The sequence below is a fragment of the Chlorocebus sabaeus genome, chromosome 8 (assembly GCF_047675955.1).
Source record: "Chlorocebus sabaeus isolate Y175 chromosome 8, mChlSab1.0.hap1, whole genome shotgun sequence".
NCBI classification, from domain to species: domain Eukaryota; kingdom Metazoa; phylum Chordata; class Mammalia; order Primates; family Cercopithecidae; genus Chlorocebus; species Chlorocebus sabaeus.
In genome coordinates this window covers 42,980,119-42,998,645 of record NC_132911.1, presented here as the reverse complement: position 1 = coordinate 42,998,645, position 18,527 = coordinate 42,980,119, and the positions used below count along the sequence as shown (strand labels likewise).

The following is an 18,527-nucleotide window of genomic DNA, read 5'->3' as shown; positions in this document are numbered from 1 at the left end:
CCTCAGCCTCCTGCGTGGCTGGAATTACAGGCATGCACCACCACGTGCAGCTAATTTGTGTATTTTTAGTAGAGATGGGGTTTCATCATGTTGGTCAGGCTGGTCTCAAACTCCTGACCTCATGATCTGCCCACCTCAGCATCCCAAAGTGCTGGGATTACAGGCATGAGCCACCACAACCGGCATCATTTTTTTATTTCTTTAGGAAAGAATGTGATATAGTAGAAATCTAAAAATAGTGTAGAAAGCTAAAAAATAGTTTTTCTGCAGGCGCAGTGGCTCATACCTGTGATTTCAGCACTTTGGGAGGCAGAGGAGGGCAAATCCCTTGAGCCCAAGAGTTTGAGACCAGCCTGGGCAACATGGTGAAACCCTGTCTCTACAAAAAAATACAAAAATTAGCCAGGTGTGGTGGCACGCACCTGTAGTCCCAGCTACTTGGGAGGCTGAGGTGGGAAGAGCCCAGGAGTTTGAGGCTGCAGTAAGCTGAGACCGTGGCACTGCACTCCAGCCTGGGCAATAGAGTAAAATCCGGTCTCAAAAAATAAAAAAGTTTTTCTAAACAATACTTGGATTTCCTTTTGTAAAGATCCCATCTAGAGGTTTGGTTTTCTACTTTATCAGCTTTTCCTGCCTTTTACTGAGTTTGCCAGTGGCCACGTTGATAAATGGTACCAAAAAAACTAGTCCATAAGTGCATCTAGCACAAGCACAGAAGCCAACATCTCCATGTATGAGCCTGAATTTATTAACAAAAATTTAATGACATATTTAAATCATCAGAGGAGGCCATCAGCATTCATAGATTTAATATTGTTGTCTCTTATTTCTTTGTTTTAACCTTGACACTCTCTACTTAACTAGATTGATTCAAAAATGCTGCCTGCAGAGTGAAAAATGTCTCTACCTCGGGTATCCAGATAGAGCAGAATGTTCCAACATCACTGAAGCAAGAGAAGGGATGGAGCCCTTCCCAGCAGCTGAAGAGAGGGCTGCTCTCTATTAGGAATACAGGACCTATAATCTGGCCTTCCTCAATGTAAATATAAAACTGGACAATAATGATTAAATAGGAAACTATAAATTCCAAGTTCAGAAAACCACCTGGGCAACACACTATGCATCTCATAACTTACAGAATTGATGAGGCGATCAGTTTCTCGAGAACTTATGGCTTTAGAAATCCAACTGTTAAAGTCATCCAAACTGAAAATAAATTAAATTAAAGGGTCAATTATTTTATTTTCATTGGCAGAATTTTTTAAATGATCAGATATTATATTGAAATAAAATTAAAGCTCATATTCTATATTACTAAACATTCTAAACATTTTTTAACAATATAAAAATAGAAATCATAGTTTTCAGTGGCTCTACTTATAAATGCTCCACCCTGACAGCATAGTTTCCTCATCAATAAAACAGGAATGATGACAGAGCTTTCATTAAAGACTTGAGAAGGTAAATGAGATAACTGTTTCCCATGGCTGGGATTCTCACTAATAATACTATTAAAATTAAAATAGCAAAAAGTTGGAAACAATCAAATTTACTCAAAACAAGGATGACTAAACACAGACTATGACAGCTGTGTGATAGGATGTGATAGAGCCATGAAAGTAAAAGAATGTGGGCTCTGCCCACACAAAGAAACATGAAGATGAAGATATAAACTATTAGGCCAGGCATGGTGGCTCATGCCTATAATCCCAGCATTTTGAGGGGCCGAGGTGGGTGGATCACTTGAGGTCAGGAGTTCGAGACCAGCCTGGCCAACATGGTGAAACCGTGTCTCTACTAAAAATACAAAAATTAGCCGGTCGTGGTGGTACACGCCTGTAATCCCAGCTACTCAGGAGGCTGAGGCAGGAGAATTGCTTGAACCCAGGAGGTGGAGGGAGGTTGAAGTGAGCCAAGATCACATCACTGGACTCCAGCCAGTGAGACTCTGTCTCAAAAAAAAAAAAAAAAAAAAAAAAAGATAAACTATTAAATACAAAAAGCAAAAACCTATTCAAATAGTTAATGTACTGGGTTCTTTTTTAATATGGTTGCTTTAATTCAAAAAGAAATCCAGGCCGGGCACGGTGGCTCATGCCTGTAATCCCAGCACTTTGGGAGGCCGAGATGGCCAGATCACGAGGTCAGGAGATCAAGACCATCCTGGCTAACAGGGTGAAACCCCATCTCTACTAAAAATACAAAAAAATTAGCCAGGTGTGGTGGCAGGCACATGTAGTCCCAGCTACTCGGGAGCCTGAGTTAGGAGAATGGCGGGAACCCGGGAGGTGGAGCATGGAGTGAGCCAAGATGGCACCACTGCACTCCAGCCTGGGCGACACAGCGAGACTCTGTCTCCACAAAAAAAAAAGAAATCCAGATGACATTAAATTGATTCACATGACTAACAAAAGATAAATATATTAACTGGTTTTTCTTAAAAATGAGATTTCTACCTGCAAAAAAATCGTTTGAAAAGTATACCCTATCCTGGCATAAACAAATTATTCAGTGCATAGGATTTTTTCCCCTTTTATTTTTTGGTCATGAACAGTTCAGCATATACAGAAGCAGAGAAACCAGTACAGGCATAGCTCGAGACACTGCAGGCTTGGTCCCAGACCACCACAATAAGGCCAATATCACAATACAGTGATTCACACAAATTTTCTGTGACCCAGTGTACATAAAAGCTATATATTACACTATATTCTAGTCTATTAAGTGTGCAATACCATTATGCACAAAAAGACAGTTTACACACCCTAATTTAAAAATGTATTTCTAATAAAAAGTTAATGATTATTTGAGCCTTCAGCAAATCTTTTTGCTGGTAGAGGATCTGGCCTCCATGTTGATGGCTGCTGAGTGGTCAGGGTGGTGGCTGCCAAAGGTTGAGGTGGCTGTGGCAATTTCCGCAATCAAGACAATACAGTTTGCCACATTAACTTTTCCTTTCACAGATTTCTCTGTAGCATGCAATGCTGTTTGATAGAATTTTACCCAGTTAGACCTTCTTTCAAAATTAGAGTCAATTCTCTCAAACTCTGCCTCTGCTCTATCAACTACATTTACGTGATATTCTAAATCCTTTGTTGTTATCTCAACAATGTTCACAACATGGTTACCAGGAATAGATCCCATCTTGAGAAACCACTTCCTCTGCTCATCTGTAAGAAGCAACTCCTCATCTGTCAAGTATTGTCATGAGATTGCAGCAATTCAGTCACATCTTCAGGCTTCACTTCTAATTCTAGTTTTCTTTATTTCCACCACATCTGCAGTTATTTCCTCCACTGAAGTCTTAAACCCCCGAGTCATCCATGAAAGCTGGAATCAACTTCCTCCAAACTCCTGCTAATGTTGATAATTTTACTTCCTCCCATGAATCACAAATTTCTTAATGGCATCTACAATGGTGAATCCTTTCCAGAAGGTTTTCAATGGACTTTGCCCAGATTCATTGGAGGAATCACTATCTATGGCAGCTATATAGCTTTATAAAACCTATTTTTTAAATAGTAAGACTCGAAAATCAAAATTACTCCTTGATCCATGGGCTGCAGAATGGATATTGTGTTAGCAGGCATGAAAACAACATTCATCTGCCTGTACATTTCCATTGGACTTGCTGCATTGTCAATGACCAATAATATTTTGAAAGAAATATTTTTTTCTGATAAGTAGGTCTCGACAGTGGGCTTAAAATAGTCAGTAAGCCATGCTGTAAACAGACGTGCTGTCATCCAGGCTTTGCTCTTCCATTTATTAAGCACAGGCAGAGGAGACTTAGCATAATTCTTGTGCCCTAGGATTTCCAGAATGGGTAAATGAGCATTGGCTTCAACTTAAAGTCACCAGTTGCATTAGCTCCTAACAAGAGAGTCAGCCTATCTTGTGAAGCTCTGAATTCTCCTTCCTGGCTTTTAAAAGTCCTAGATGGCATCTTCTTCCAATAGAAGGCTGTTTGATCTGCATTGAAACTGTGTTGTTAGTGTAGCCACTTTCATCAATGATCTCAGCTGGATCTTCTGGATAACTTCCTGCAGCTTCTCCATCAGCACTTGCTGCTTCACCTTGCATTTTTATGTTATGAAGACGGCTTCCTTCCTTAAACCTCCTGCACCAACCTCTGCTAGTTTACAACTTCTCTTCGGCAGATTCCTCACTTCTCTTAGTCTCCACAGAACTGAAAAGAGCTAGGGCCTTGCTCTCGATTAGGCTTTGGCTTAAGGGAATAGTTTGATCCTCTATCGAGACCACTCAAACTTTCTCCGTATCAGCAGTAAGGCTGTTTCATTTTCCTTTTTTTTCTACTTATTTATTTATTTGATACACAGTCTAGCTCCTTTGCCCAGGCTAGAGTATAGTGGAGCAATCTCAGCTCACTGCAACCTCCAACTCCCAGGTTGAAGCGATTCTCTGGCCTCAGCCTCCAGAGAAGCTGGGACTACAGGCGCACACCATCATGCCCAGCTAACTTTTGTATTTTTAGTAGAGATGTGATTTTGCCATGTTGGCCAGGCTGATCTCAAACTCCTGACTTCAAGCAATCGTCTGGTCTCAGCCTCCCAATACGCTGGGATTACAGGTCTGAGCCACTAAGCCCAGCCTGTTTCACTTTCTTATCATTTGTGTGTTCCCTGGAGTAGCACATTTAATTTTCTTCAATAACTCTCACAACTTGGCTAACTGTTTGGTACAAGAGGCCCAGCTTTCAGCCTGTCATGGCCCTCCATATGCCTTCCTCACTAAGCTTAATCATTTCTAGCTTTTGATTTAACATAAGAGACACGCAACTCTTTCTTTTACTCAAACACTTAGAAGCCATTGTAGGGTAATTAATTAGCCTAATTTCAATACTGTTGTATCTGAAAGAATAGAGAAGCCCAAAGAAAGGGAGAGAAATGGGGTAACAGTCAGTGCGTGGAGCAGTTAGAATACACACAACACTTACCAATTAAGTTCACCATCTTACATAGGTGGGGTTGATGGCATCCCAAAACTATTACAGTAGGAACATCAAAGATCATTGATCACAGATTACCATAACAGATATAATATTAATGAAAAAGTTTGAAATATTATAATGATTACCAAAATGTAATGCAAAGACAAGAAGTGAGCACATGCTGTTGGAAAAATGGTGCCAACAGAGTTACTCAACACAAGCCTGGGCAACACAGTGAGAACCTCATTTCTACTAAAAAAAAAAAAAATTATAGTGGTGGTACATGCCTCTAGTCCCAGCTACTTGGGAGGCTGAGGTGGAAGGATTGCTTGCACCTGGGAGGTCAATAAGGTCAATAAGTGTTGAGTATGTTCTGACTGTTTCCCCATCTCCCTCCCTCTCTTTGGGCCTCTCTATTTGTTCAGATACAACAATATTGAAATTAGGCCAATTAATTACCCTACAATGGCTTCTAAGTGAGTAAAAGAAAGAGTTGCACGTCTCTCACTTTTTTATTTTTTGACATGGAGTCTCACTCTGTCACCCAGGCTGGAGCACAGTGGCGCAATCTCAGCGCACTGCAAACCTCCACTTCCTGGGTTCAAGCAATTCTCGTGCCTCAGCCTCCCGAGTACCTGGGATTACAGGCGTGCACCACCACACCCAGCTAATTTTTCTATTTTTAGTAGAAATGGGATTTCACTATGTTGGCCAGGCTGGTCTCGAACTCCTGAGCTCAAGCGATCCAACAGCCTTGGCCACTCAAAGTGCTGGGATTACAGGAATGAGAAACCATGCCCGGCTGCATGTCTCTCACTTTAAATCAAAAGGGCTGCAGTGTGGGAGGTCAAGGCTGCAGTGAGCTATGATGGCACCACTGCCCTCCAACTTGGGAGACAGAATGAGACCATGTCTCAGAAAAAAAAAAAAAAGGAATTGCTGGATGCGGGGTTGCCACGAACCTTTAATTTGTAAAACATGCAACATCTGTGAAGTGCAATAAAGCAAAGCACAGTAACAAAGGGTTTGCCTGAATAATGGACCTCCATCATCCAGCTTCCACAAGTACCTACACATGGCCAGTCTTACTTCACCTGTCCTCTCACCCACTGTCCCTCATTCCTGCCTTAGATTGTTTTTCAGAAAATCCTAGACATCATATAATTTCAGGCATAAACACTTTAGTATGTATCTCTAATAGATATGGACTATTTTTATTTCTAAACATAACCACAATACCCTTATCACATTTTTAAATGTTAGCAGTAATTCCTTAATATCGTCACATAGCCAGTTCAGTTTCCCTGTCTCATACATGTTTTTACAGTTCAGTGGTTCGATTCAGTATCCAAACATAATCCATACATCCAAGGCATACATTTGCAATTACTCTTTTTCCCTCACAACTCAACTCTCATTTCTAGTTTATTCAACATGGATAACATCACCATCACATGCAAAATGTTAAAACAGACACATCTAAAGAAGTGTGGCCAGGCATGGTGGCTCATTAACTATAATCCCAGCACTTCGGGAGGCCGAGGCAGGTGGATCAGGAGGTCAGGAGTTCAAGACCAGCTTGGCCAAGATGCTGAAAACTCATCTCTACTAAAAATACAAACAAAAAGATTAGCTGGGCGTGGTGGCACACGCCTGTAATCCCAGCTATTCGGGAGGCTGAGGCAGAGAATTTCTTGAAACACAGAGGCAGAGGTTGCAGTGAGCAGAGATCACGCCACTACACTCCAGCCTGGGCAACAGTGAGACTCCATCTCAAAAAATAATAATAATAAAAAAAATAAAGAAGGGTGAAAGGGAAAAGTTAACAGTTTTAAAAATAAAACAAAAAAACATAATTTTCTTGTTCATGCCTGTTGCCTAAGTGAAAAGGAGGGGGGTTCTTTATTCTCTTGACTTTTTCTGGTTGTTTTTTGGCTCACAGTCATCTGAACCTCCCTGGTTGTGTTGGAAAACCAGGGGGTGAGGAATAAGGGACTCCTGCTTTATCAAGAAGAGTATTCCGCCCGCAGGCTGGAAGGGCAGCATCATGTGCTGAGTAGTTTCAGTTCCACATGGGGCAAGGTGGAATTTCTTCCCTTTGAAAATGCTTGATCTCAGCTATCAATTACTTTTTTTTCTTGAGACTCCCCAGCTGGAATGCAGTGGCGCAATCTCAGATCACTGCAACCTCCGCCTCCCAGGTTCAAGCAATTTTTGTACCTCAGCCTCCCGAGTAGCTGGGACTACAGGCACCTGTCACCACACTTAGCTACTTTTTGTATTTTTAGTAGAGATGGGGTTTTATCATGTTGACCAGGCTGGTCTCAAACTCCTGGCCTCAAGTGATCCACCGTCCTTGGCCTCTCAAAGTGCTGGGATTACAGGCATGAGCCACCGCTCCCGGCCTAGCTATCAATTACTTCAAAAAGTCATGTAACATGACCAGGTGTGGTGACTCATGCCTATAATCCCTGTACTCTGGGGGTCAGAGACAGATGTAACACTTGAGTCCAGGAGTTCAGGACCAGCCTGGGCAACATAGCAAGACCCCATCTCCACTAAAAATACAAAAAAAAACAAAAACAAAAACCATTATCTGGGCATAGTGATGCATGCCTGTAGTCCCCATTACTTAGGAGGCTAAGGTGGGAGAAGCACCTGAGCCCAGGGAGTCGAGGCTGCAGTGAGCCATAATGGCACCACTGCACTCCAGCCTGGATGACAAGAGTGAGGCTCTGTCTCAAAAAAAAAAAAAAATCCATAATAGATCCATTCACGTGAAAAGCATCCTGATACACTGAAATAGCATTCGCATTTTATCAAAAGGTTGATGAGATAATACCTTAACTCAAAGAAATGAAACTCCACTGCTAGAATCTTCCTCTATCCCTAAAAAACAGTTAGGTTACACACTGGCTTCTGGGCAACAAGTGGTTCTTTTACCCTATACACAGTCGGGGTCCTCATACATAGAATTATACTATTTCTAAGAAGTACAAAGCTACAGTATCACAGCACAGAAATTCCCCAAAGCTTCAGGGTTTCTCACGAGTCGACTTAGAGGTTAGGTTTTCATTCTTCTAATTCTAAAATCTTGTGGTTCTTCTTGACACCGTAACAAGATAAGCATGAGAAAATTCACTCTTATTCTTTTTAAAACATGAAAAAAAACTTTCCTTTGGAAGTTAACTAAAATCCATTTTACTTTCTTTTTCTAGTCTACTAATTCACTCTTACCAGAATCACTGTTCACCATGCAGAGCAGGACCAGTCCCTTCTCCATGTTGGCTAACAAACTAATCAAGGGACAGGGAGTCCATGCAAGGTCCAGAGGAACAGCCACCAGGCACACATCTGTGCCACCAGACGCCTGGGCTGGCAGAGGTTGGGCAAGTGGACTAGAAGGCGCCTCAGGGCCGGAGAGGGGGAGGGGAGTCCAGTGCAGCAACCTCCTCCTAAAATTGTCACGAGCCACTTCTGCTCGCTAAAAAGCCAGATGCTTTAGGAAATAATGATTTCTCAAGCATTTTCTTCCTCTTCACCCACGTGGGAGGACAGAATGCAAAAATCCATAATCACCTTTATTATCACTTCCCTAAAGTCAGAGACTACGTCTTAGTCTACATGAGCCCCTGAAGCCTAGCACTGGTTGAACATAGGGGACACAGAAATGTTCATATCATCAAAGAATGATGGCCGCTTGAAGGTGACAGCTGCGCCTTCTGAATGTGTTATTTCTATGCTCTGCCTTTCCAGTGGCATCCTCCCCAAATATCTTACCTCAACAAGAGCCTCAGAAAGGATATCACAATGATGACAGCAAGACCAATAAGGAATGCAATGCTCACAGCTAGAAAAGAGAAGAAAACACATTAGCCCCCAAAAAAGTCATCATGAACATCAAAGACATCACATCATTATATTTAATCTATAAAGGAAAACCAATGAGGGAAGCCTATATTCTCATGCTGAATTTCCTATAAATAATTGAGAATGCTCACCGTGAAGGGAGTGATAACTGTCATTACAAAAAGTATCCAACATAAACAAAAGCACAAAGAATGGTACCATCAACCTATATATAACCCATCACCCAGATCCTAGAATTGTCAAGATATTGTCCCTGTTGCTTCATCTATAACTACCCACCCACCCCCTTGTCCTGCTTTTTCTGGCTAAAGTATTTCTTTAAGAACCCAAGACATCATGTTATTTCATCCCTACATACTTCAGAATGTGTCTCTAAAGCCCTTGTAAAGACAGCCTGACACTGTACGCCTTCTGACACAAGGCACTGAGAAGGACCCAGGCTCGCTTTTGCCGTATTCCACTAAAAAATGCAAAACCTCCACTTATTCATGAGAAAACACCAAACATCAAGCAAATCCAAATCAAGGACAATTGACAAAATAACCAGACATTACCCTTCAAACCATCAAGGTCATGAAAGACAAAGAAAGACTGAGGAACTGTCCTAGACTAGAGGAGACAAAGGAGATCTGAAAGCTAAATGCAGTGTGAGATCCTACATCAAATTCAGCACTGGAGAAGGATATTGAAAAGAACATTTAGAGAAATTAAAATAATCCCGATCAGTACTGTATCAATATTAAGTTCACTGTTAAGAACAATGTTAGGTTCCTGGTTTCGGTAATTGTATGTGGGATAATTATGCTGTGATTTTACAGTTCAGGGGAAGCTAGGTGAGGGATATTTGGGAACTCTTTTTGCAACACTTCTACAAATCTAAAACAATTTCAAAACTAAAAATATGTTTGAAAAGGGCCTTTTGTTATATAACCACAACGTCATATGAAATTAACAATAACTTCCTGGGCAACACTGAAAGTGCACCTGCTGCAGTTGCCCCATAACTGGTGGATGTGTTCAGCTGGTAAAAATTCCTCTTCACTTTGTGGTTTCATCCACTCATATGGTATATGCCTGAATCACTTCCTTCATTAGGGGTTGCAATATATCCTGCCCTTTTGCTGTATTTATTACCTGGAATTCTTCTCCACAGAATTTTCCCTCAACAGGGACTATTTTGTTACCCTGAATTACAGTTAAAAACGGGCAAAATAAATGCTTAAATCTCTCCTTTCAACTGAGTTTTAAATCACCCTAGTTAACATCAGGTGCTCTGGTTACCTATAAAGACAAAGCATTGTTTTTGTTTTGTTTGGGAAGGCAGGCCTTGCTCATTTTAGTTTCATATGACTTCATGGTTTTCATACATTATTTTTCTTCAATTACATATATTACTCTTCTTAATGCTTAAATTGTCCTACATTGGCCCTTTCATATTGGTCCCTGCATTCTTTTGATATAACCTCACAGTCTTTAATAGCTTCCCTGTGAACAGTACTTGTTCATGCCGCAGGGATTTGTTACTGCCTTTTGAAAGGCAGCACATACATTGTTACCTAATGGGGAGCTCCGAATGGCAGATTTTCTTCATTGGGGTTATTAGACAATGAACGGTCCCTCCTTAACCTAAGAGGACCTCTGGACTGTCAGTGGAAGACATACAGGAAACACTATACCCTTGCTCCTAAAACAAGGAGAGATATTTGACAGTCGATTACCCTATTTCTAGTTTCTTTCCACTGCATTAACTTTTTTGGCTTATTAATGCTTCATAATTAAACTAAAAACTATGAGAATATATTGATATATTATATAATTTTTTTTTGAGACAAGGTCTGGCTCTATCACCCAGGCTGGAGTACAGTGGTACAATCTTGACTCATTGCAACCTCCACCTCCCAGGATCAAGTCATCCTCCCACCTCAGCCTCCCAAGTAGCTGGAACTACAGGCATGCACCACCAGGCCCAGCTAATTTTTGTATTTTTTATAGAGATGGGGTTTCACCACGTCACCCAGGCTCGTCTCAAACTTGTGAGCTTCAGTGAGCTGCCTGCCTTGGCCTCCCAAAGTGCTGGGATTACAAGCATGAGCCACCATGCCAGGCCAATAAATAATTTTTTAATGTCACATAATTTTATTATTATATACAAATAATACAACAAACATATTATAAATATACCATAACTAAGTGGGATAAATAACCTATAATTTATGTGGATTTTTTGCAGGGGAGAGATGCTCATCAATGATCAAGATTTAGGTTTTCAATTACAGAAAGTGTCACGGACTGCTTTGCTTTACAAACAGTACTCAAAAACTGAAACCTCTGAAAATGCAAATGTGAAAATCAACAGAGAACATATACGTACGAAGGTTACTATCAACTGGATCCTCGTTCACAGCCAGGTCACAGGCAATTTCACTAACTCCATTATGGATATTCTTTACCAAGAGAGAATAGTTTCCAAATTCTCCAAATCTGTATTCCAGTCTACAAAGATTAGGTAAAATTAACACAAATGGTTAAATTAGAAAATAAGAAGTTGGATTTTGCTAATGTCATGAAGGCAGAATAATATATGTTCCCGGGTAGAGACCAGAAAAGATAAAGAAAAATATTGTAAAGAGAAAAAAAGCTAAATCCAAAATAGAAAAAGAAAAAATTCAGACTTGACTTAGATCACAACAAAGTAGGCACAAACCTACAAACTTCTTTCTCTTCCAAGGTGTCGTTCAGCTGCAGGATAGATCCGTGCTGGGTGCTGACAGAGGCGGCTGCAATGCTAGGCTTCCCCGCTTTTGGACTCTGAGGAACGTTTACCAGCACCTGAAACAAGCACTGTAAATAAAAGCACAACAGGTCAACTGCCAGGGGTTTTTCAACATCTGTTGATTGTTGGAGAACATAAATATCCAACTGGAGATCTTGGCATGACTTTTCCTTCATACATGTAAAAAAAACCTCTAAATTTCAATACTTTAAATTTATCTATTATTTTGTATTAAAACAATGACTGGGCTGGGTGCCGTGGCTCATGTCTGTAACCCCAGCACTTTGGGGAGGCCGAAGCAGGTGGATCAGGAGGTCAAGGAAATCAAGACCACCCTGGCCAACATAGTGAAACTCCGTCTCTGCTAAAAAATACAAAAATTAGCTGGACGAGGTGGCACATGCCTGTAATCCCAGCTACTCGGGAGGCTGAGGCAGGAGAATTGCTTGAACCAGGGAGTTGGAGGTTGCAGTGAGCCGAGATCGTACTACTGCACTCTAGCCTGGCAACAGAGCAAGACTCCGTCTCAAAAAAAAAAAAAAATCACTGTGTCACTATGGAATTGTACAATCTTCACAGGTAAACTTCACAAATTAATAAGCAGAGCATACATTAAGTCTTGCATTCTGTTGTTTTATTTAATATTAAGTTTCCATGATTTTATCTAATTTGCATATTTGTAACTTAATATATGTATTATAGTCCATCAAATACTTTTGAGTATTTAGGCTGGCTTCAAAGCCGTTTAAATCTATTTATTGTTTTTGCTATATAAATTATGTGTTTTAAAAGACCTACATATCAGGTTCTTATTACTGTTTTGTTTTGTTTTTGTTTTGAGACGGGGTCTCACTCTGTCACCCAGGTTGGAGTGCAGTGGCATGATCTCAGCTCACTGCAACCTTCACCTCCCAGGCTCAAGCAAGTCTCCCACCTCAGCCTCCCAAGAAGCTGGGACGACAGGCATGCATCACTACGCCCAGCTAATCTTTTGTACTTTTTGGGGGAGATGGGGGTTTTGCCATGTTGCCCAGGCTCATCTCAAACTCCTGAACTCAAGCAATGCACCTGCCTCAGCCTCCCAAAGTGCTGGGATTACAGGCATGAGCCACCATGCCTGGCCAAAGTTCTTATTCTTTTCAATTATTTCTCTAAGGTAAATTTCTAAGGGTAAGATTACTGGATAAAAAATAATCATTTTAGGCCAGGTACAGTGGCTCACGCCTGTAATCCCAGCACTTTGGGAGGCCGATGCGGGTGGATCACAAGGTGAGGAGATCGAGACCACAGTGAAACCCCATCTCTACTAAAAATACAAAAAATTAGCCGGGCGTGGTGGCGGGTGCCTGTAGTCCCAGCTACTCAGGAGGCTGAGGCAGGAGAATGGCGCAAACCCGGGAGGCAGAGCTTGCAGTGAGCCAAGATTGCACCACCGCACTCCAGCCTGGGCGACAGAGCGAGACTCCGTACTCCGTCTCAAAAAAAAAAAAAATTGTCATTTTAATAGGTTCATTACAAATGACCAAATATTAGTTAAATAAATCTAATTAAAGCAATATATTTATTTCTCACCAGCTTTACTAGGATTTTAAAATCATTTTTTGTTCAGTTATTATTTATATCACAGCATTAAGATTATATTTTAAAATGATCATAAATTAAATAATTCAATAATTTTGTTATTTTGTTTCCTATGGTGTGAACCATTGTTTACATACTAAGTTCCCTTGACATAATCTTAGAAATATGTCCTCATATACTATAATATTAACTTTTAAACCTCTCAAATATTTCTCCATTCTAGTGCTTTCTGTCTCATCCTGCTATATTATGTTTTCAATTATAAATTTTAAATTTTTAATATAGCCATACTAATCTGGCTTGTTATTTCTTCCATTGCTTCATTAATTCAAAAATGTATTCTGCTGACATAGAGTAGCTGAATGGATTTAAAAAAACAAAACAAAACAAAAAAAGACCCAACCATATGCTGCCTACAAGAGACTCCCTTCAATTGTAAGAACACACAGACTCAAAGAAAAGGGGTGGAAAAAGGTATTCTATGCAAACGGAAACAAAAAAAGGGCAAGAGTAGCTGTACTAATACGAAAGACATAGACTTTAAGCCAAAAACTGTAAAAAGAGAAAAAGGAGGCCATTAAATAAAAGGCCATATTATAAAATGATCGATACAGCAGGAAGATGTAACAGTTATAAATATATATGCACCCAACATTGGAACAACTAAATATATAAAGCAATTATTAATAGACCTAAAGGGAGCAAACAAGTCTAAACAAATTTTAAAAATCAAAATCATATCAATTATCTTTCTGACCACAATGGAATAAAACTAAAAATCAGTAAGAGGAGGAACTTTGGAAACTGTACAAATCCATGAAAATTAAACAACGTATTCCTAAATAACCAAGGGGTCAATGAAAAAATTTTTTAAATTAGCTGGGCATGGTGGTGGGCACCTATAATCCCAGTTGCTCGGGAGGCTGAGGCAGGAGAATCACTTGAATCCAGGGAGTGGAGGTTGCAGTGAGTTGAGATGACGCCACCTTTCTCCAGCCTGGGTGAAAGAGCAAGACTCCATCTCAGAAAAGAAAAAATTTAAAAAGAAATTTAAAATTTTCTTGAGAAAATGTAAAAAGAAATTTAAAACTAAAAATGTTGCTTCCATATGAAAATGGAAACACAACATTCCAAAACCTATGAAATACAGCAAAACCAGTTCTAAGTGGGAAGTTTATGGCAATAAATGCCTACATCAAAAAAGTAGATGGCCAGGCACAGTGGCTCATGCCTGTAACCCCAGCACTTTAGGAGGCCAAGGCTGGCAAATCACCTGAGGTGAGGAATTCGAGACCAGCCTGGCCAATGTGGTAAAACCCCGTCTCTACTAAAAATACAAAAGTAGCCAGGCATGGCAGTGGGTGTCTGTGATCCCAGCTACTCAGGAGGCTGAGGCAGGAGAATCACTTGAACCCAGAAGGCAGAGGCTGCAGTAAGCAGTAAGCAGAGATTGCGCCATTGCACTCCAGCCTGGGCAAAAAGAGCAAAACTCCATCTCCAAAAAAAAAAACAAAAGGGTACACATTGAGGAAAGGACAGTCTCTTCAATAAATGGTGCTGAGAAACTGGATATTTACATGTAGAAGAAAGAAACTAGACCCCTATCTCTCATATCTTTCACAAACCAACTCAAAATGGATTAAAAGCTTAAATGTAAGACCTGCAACTATGAAACTACTATAAGTAAACATAGGGGAAACACTGCATGACATTGGTGCATAGGTAACAAAAGCAAATCTAGACAAATGGGATTAAAGTAAAAAAGCCTCTGCACAGTGAAAGAAGCAATCCACAGAATGAAGAAACAAGCTATAGAATGGGAGAAAATATTCACACACTACTCACCTGACAGAATATATAAGGAACTCAAATATCTCAATAGCAAAAAAAATCCCATTTTTTAAATGGACAATAAATCAAAGTAGGTATTTGTCAAAAGACATATATAACAATATATATATATATATCGGGGAAAAAAGAAGATACAAAAATCCCAACAGGTATATGAAAAATGCACATCACTGATAATCAGGGAAATGTAAATCAAAACCACAATAAGATAGCACCTCAACTCAGTTATTTAGATTGGGTACAATCAAAAAGACAAAAAATAACACATGCTGGCAAGGATGTGGAGAAAGGGGTACTCTTACACACTGTTGCTGGGAATGTAAATTAGTACAGCCATTATGGGAAACAATATGAAGGTTCCTAAAAATTAAAATAAAACTACCACATCATCCAACAATCTCACTACTGGGTATAGATCCAAAAGAAAGAAAATCAGTTTGTCAAAGAGATACTTGTACTCCCATGTTTACTACAGCACTATTCATAATAGCTAAGAAATGGAATCAACCTAACTATCCATCAACTGATGAATGGACAAAGAAATGTGCTATATATTCACAGAGGAATACTATTCAGCTATAAAAAAGAATAAAATCCTCTCATTTGCAGCAACATGGATAAGCCTAATGGACATTAAGTGAAATAAGCCAGACACAGAAAGACAAATACCACATAATCTCATTCGCATGTAAAAGCTAAAAATGTGACCTCACAGAAGTAGAAAGTAAATAGAGGTTAGTAGGGAAGAGGAGATGGGGAGGTTAGTCAACAGGTGTAAAGTCACAGTTAGAATGGGATCAGCTCTGGTGACATATGGCACAGTAGGGTGACTACAGTTAACAATAATGTAATGTATATTACAAAAGAGATGAAGAGATGATTTTGAACCATCTCACCACAAAGAAATGACAAGTGTTTTGGTGACGGAAATGTTAACTACCCTAACTTGATATTACCCAACATGTACATTGGCTGGGCATGGTGGCTCACACCTGTAATCCTAGCACTCTGGGAGGATTGTAATCCTAGCACTCTGGGAGGCAGGGGGATCACTTGAGCTCAGCAGTTCGAGATACTGTACCCCATAAATATGTACAATTATTGTGTCAATTAAAAAAATAAAACTTTTTAAAAATCTATTCTGCCTTTAAAAATTTTTTTCAGTTTGTGCATTTATGTTTTAACTTGAATCCTCTTGGAGTACTTGATACATGGTATACAGTAATTTTAAATACCTTTCCCCATGGTCTTAGTTATAATACTCTAGGTTCTTACATGAATTAGATTCTGCTTCTCACACTTACATTGGTCTGTTAGTCGTCATTTCTCTTTTTTGGCTACATAAACAATTATGGCCTCACAATATATCTTACCTAATACAGCAAGTCTCCACATTGCCCAATCTCCTTTTGGACCATTTTTTTTTTTTTCTTTTAAGCTAGTCAAGCATGGTTGTTGGGGGAGACAATGTCAAATCAGCTTAACAATAGCCCACAACACTTGGACCAATTTGGGCCATCTTTTGATCCTCTGACTCATTTACTTTTCCATATGAATTTTGAAATTATTTATATAGACTACATAATGGATTCTATTTACAAATTAACAACAATTGTGTTAAGTATATGAATTAACTTGGGAAACACTGTCATTTTTCCTGTTTAGTCTTGATATCAATGCTTATTGGCTATCTCTCCATTTAACCTGTATTTTTCTCATTAAAATGTATCATTTTCAGCCAGATCTGTGGTTCATGCCTGTAATTCTAGCACTTTGGGAGGCCAAGGCAGGAGAATCACTTGAGGCCAGGAGTTCCAAACCAGTTTGAGCAACACAGCAAGACCCTGTCTCCACAAAAGATTTTTAAATAAAAAATTAGCTAAGTGTCATGGTCCATGCCTATAGTCCTAGCTACTTGGGAGGCTGAAGCAGAAGGATTTCTTGAGCCCAGGAGTTTGAGAGTGCAGTGAGTCATGATCACACACCACTGCACTCCAACCTGGGCTACAGAGCAAGACTCTGCCTCAAAAACAAAAAAATCATTTCTCAGCTTGTTCTTACTTCGATTCAGCTCTCATTTTCTAGCTTATGTATTTACTAATATTACTGCTTCTTTTCCTTTTTGTTTGGAAGATTACACTGTTTGCTTTCAAAAACCTTGAGATCCCTACTGAATAGCTTTGCATTTCCCCTTTTCTTTCTTGAGATAGACTCTCACTCTGTCACCCAGGCTGGAGTGCAGTGGTGTGCTCTCAGCTCACTACAACCTCCGCTTCCCAGGTTCAAGTGATTCTCCTGCCTCAGCCTCCGAGTAACTGGGACTACAAGCACCCACCACCATGCCCAGCTAATTTCTGTATTTTTAGTAGAGACGGGGTTTCACCATGTTAATCAGGCTGGTCTCAAACTCCTAACCTTCAAGTGATCTGCCCACCTGGGCCTCCCAAAGTGCTGGGATTACAGGTATGAACTACTGCGTCTAGCCTCCCCTTTTCTTTCCAATTAACATAAAGACCAACCTCCAAAGCTACAAGGAGGGGTGAATTGTAGCTCTGCCACCTAACAGCTAGGTAACCCAAAAAAAGTCACTTTATTTTTCTTAATTTCAGTATCTCCAGCAAATCCTCTCTCCTGCATAGAATCTCTCTATTGGAGTGTTGTAAGTTAAATGAGACAGACCTAAAACACTGAACAAGTCCTCAGGAAAACAGCAGCTGCGATTTCTATTACCATCATCTTTATTATTATGAACATTTACATGCATTTTTTCATAGGAATTGCTTTGGCCTGATTTAAAGATTTTCTAAGAAATGCTCGTATTTATATTATAACCCTTATTAGTTTGTTTCTTTGTTGTGCAGAGGTATGAGATAGAATATATATATAATCCCTGCTTTTCAAAATTTATTCAGTCTCTTTTGACTTAACATAGGATGAGTGTTTTGTGAAACAAATATATACAGGAATTTTTGAATTTGAATTTATCTTCTGTTTTCATTTAATTTCTGCCACATATGTTACTTATGTCTATTGCCAGTAATACTGACACATGGAGAGGTCTCGCTCTGCTTCAGCTTACAGGTACTCAGTCACGAAACGCTCCCAGGGAGCTCAGGGGCAGGTTCCATTATTTTTCCAGCTTCACAGGGGAAGAGAAGCAGAGAGAAGGTAAGAACTCCCATACCCAAAGTAACACAAGTGACAGAGGTGGGATTCAAACCAGACACTCGGACTGCAGAATCCAAGCTCTTAACCACCTCACTCCCTGACATGTTCAGCTCAGTTCATCAGCTCTATGATGAAACCTTCAAATGTTTGCCCTGATAAGGGTATCTTATCATTTGCCTCTACTACGACTTTGTTTTGTATTATTAGCTGCTACCATTATTTCTGATGTACTATGGGGACCCACATAAATTTATTTTTATTTAGGGTGTTCATATTTTAGTATTAGTATTTAGTATTTATGCAAATGTTTAACTAGCCCCTTTTATTCTAATA

The 18,527-nt window shown here is 39.8% G+C and overlaps 1 protein-coding gene across 3 annotated transcripts in view; it reads right to left on the bottom strand.

Moving 5' to 3' along the window:
• HGSNAT (heparan-alpha-glucosaminide N-acetyltransferase) overlaps positions 1–18,527 on the bottom strand; it is a 50,476-nt gene that overhangs the window by 22,623 nt on the left and 9,326 nt on the right. For all 3 annotated transcript variants that reach the window (XM_037983516.2, XM_007962367.3, XM_037983514.2), the window contains 4 exons: positions 11,526–11,662; positions 11,193–11,314; positions 8,732–8,801; positions 1,137–1,206 (listed from right to left, as the gene is read on the bottom strand). In XM_037983516.2, the coding sequence (XP_037839444.1) occupies positions 1,137–1,206; positions 8,732–8,801; positions 11,193–11,314; positions 11,526–11,662 (399 nt within the window). The remainder of the gene's footprint in view (positions 1–1,136; positions 1,207–8,731; positions 8,802–11,192; positions 11,315–11,525; positions 11,663–18,527) is intronic.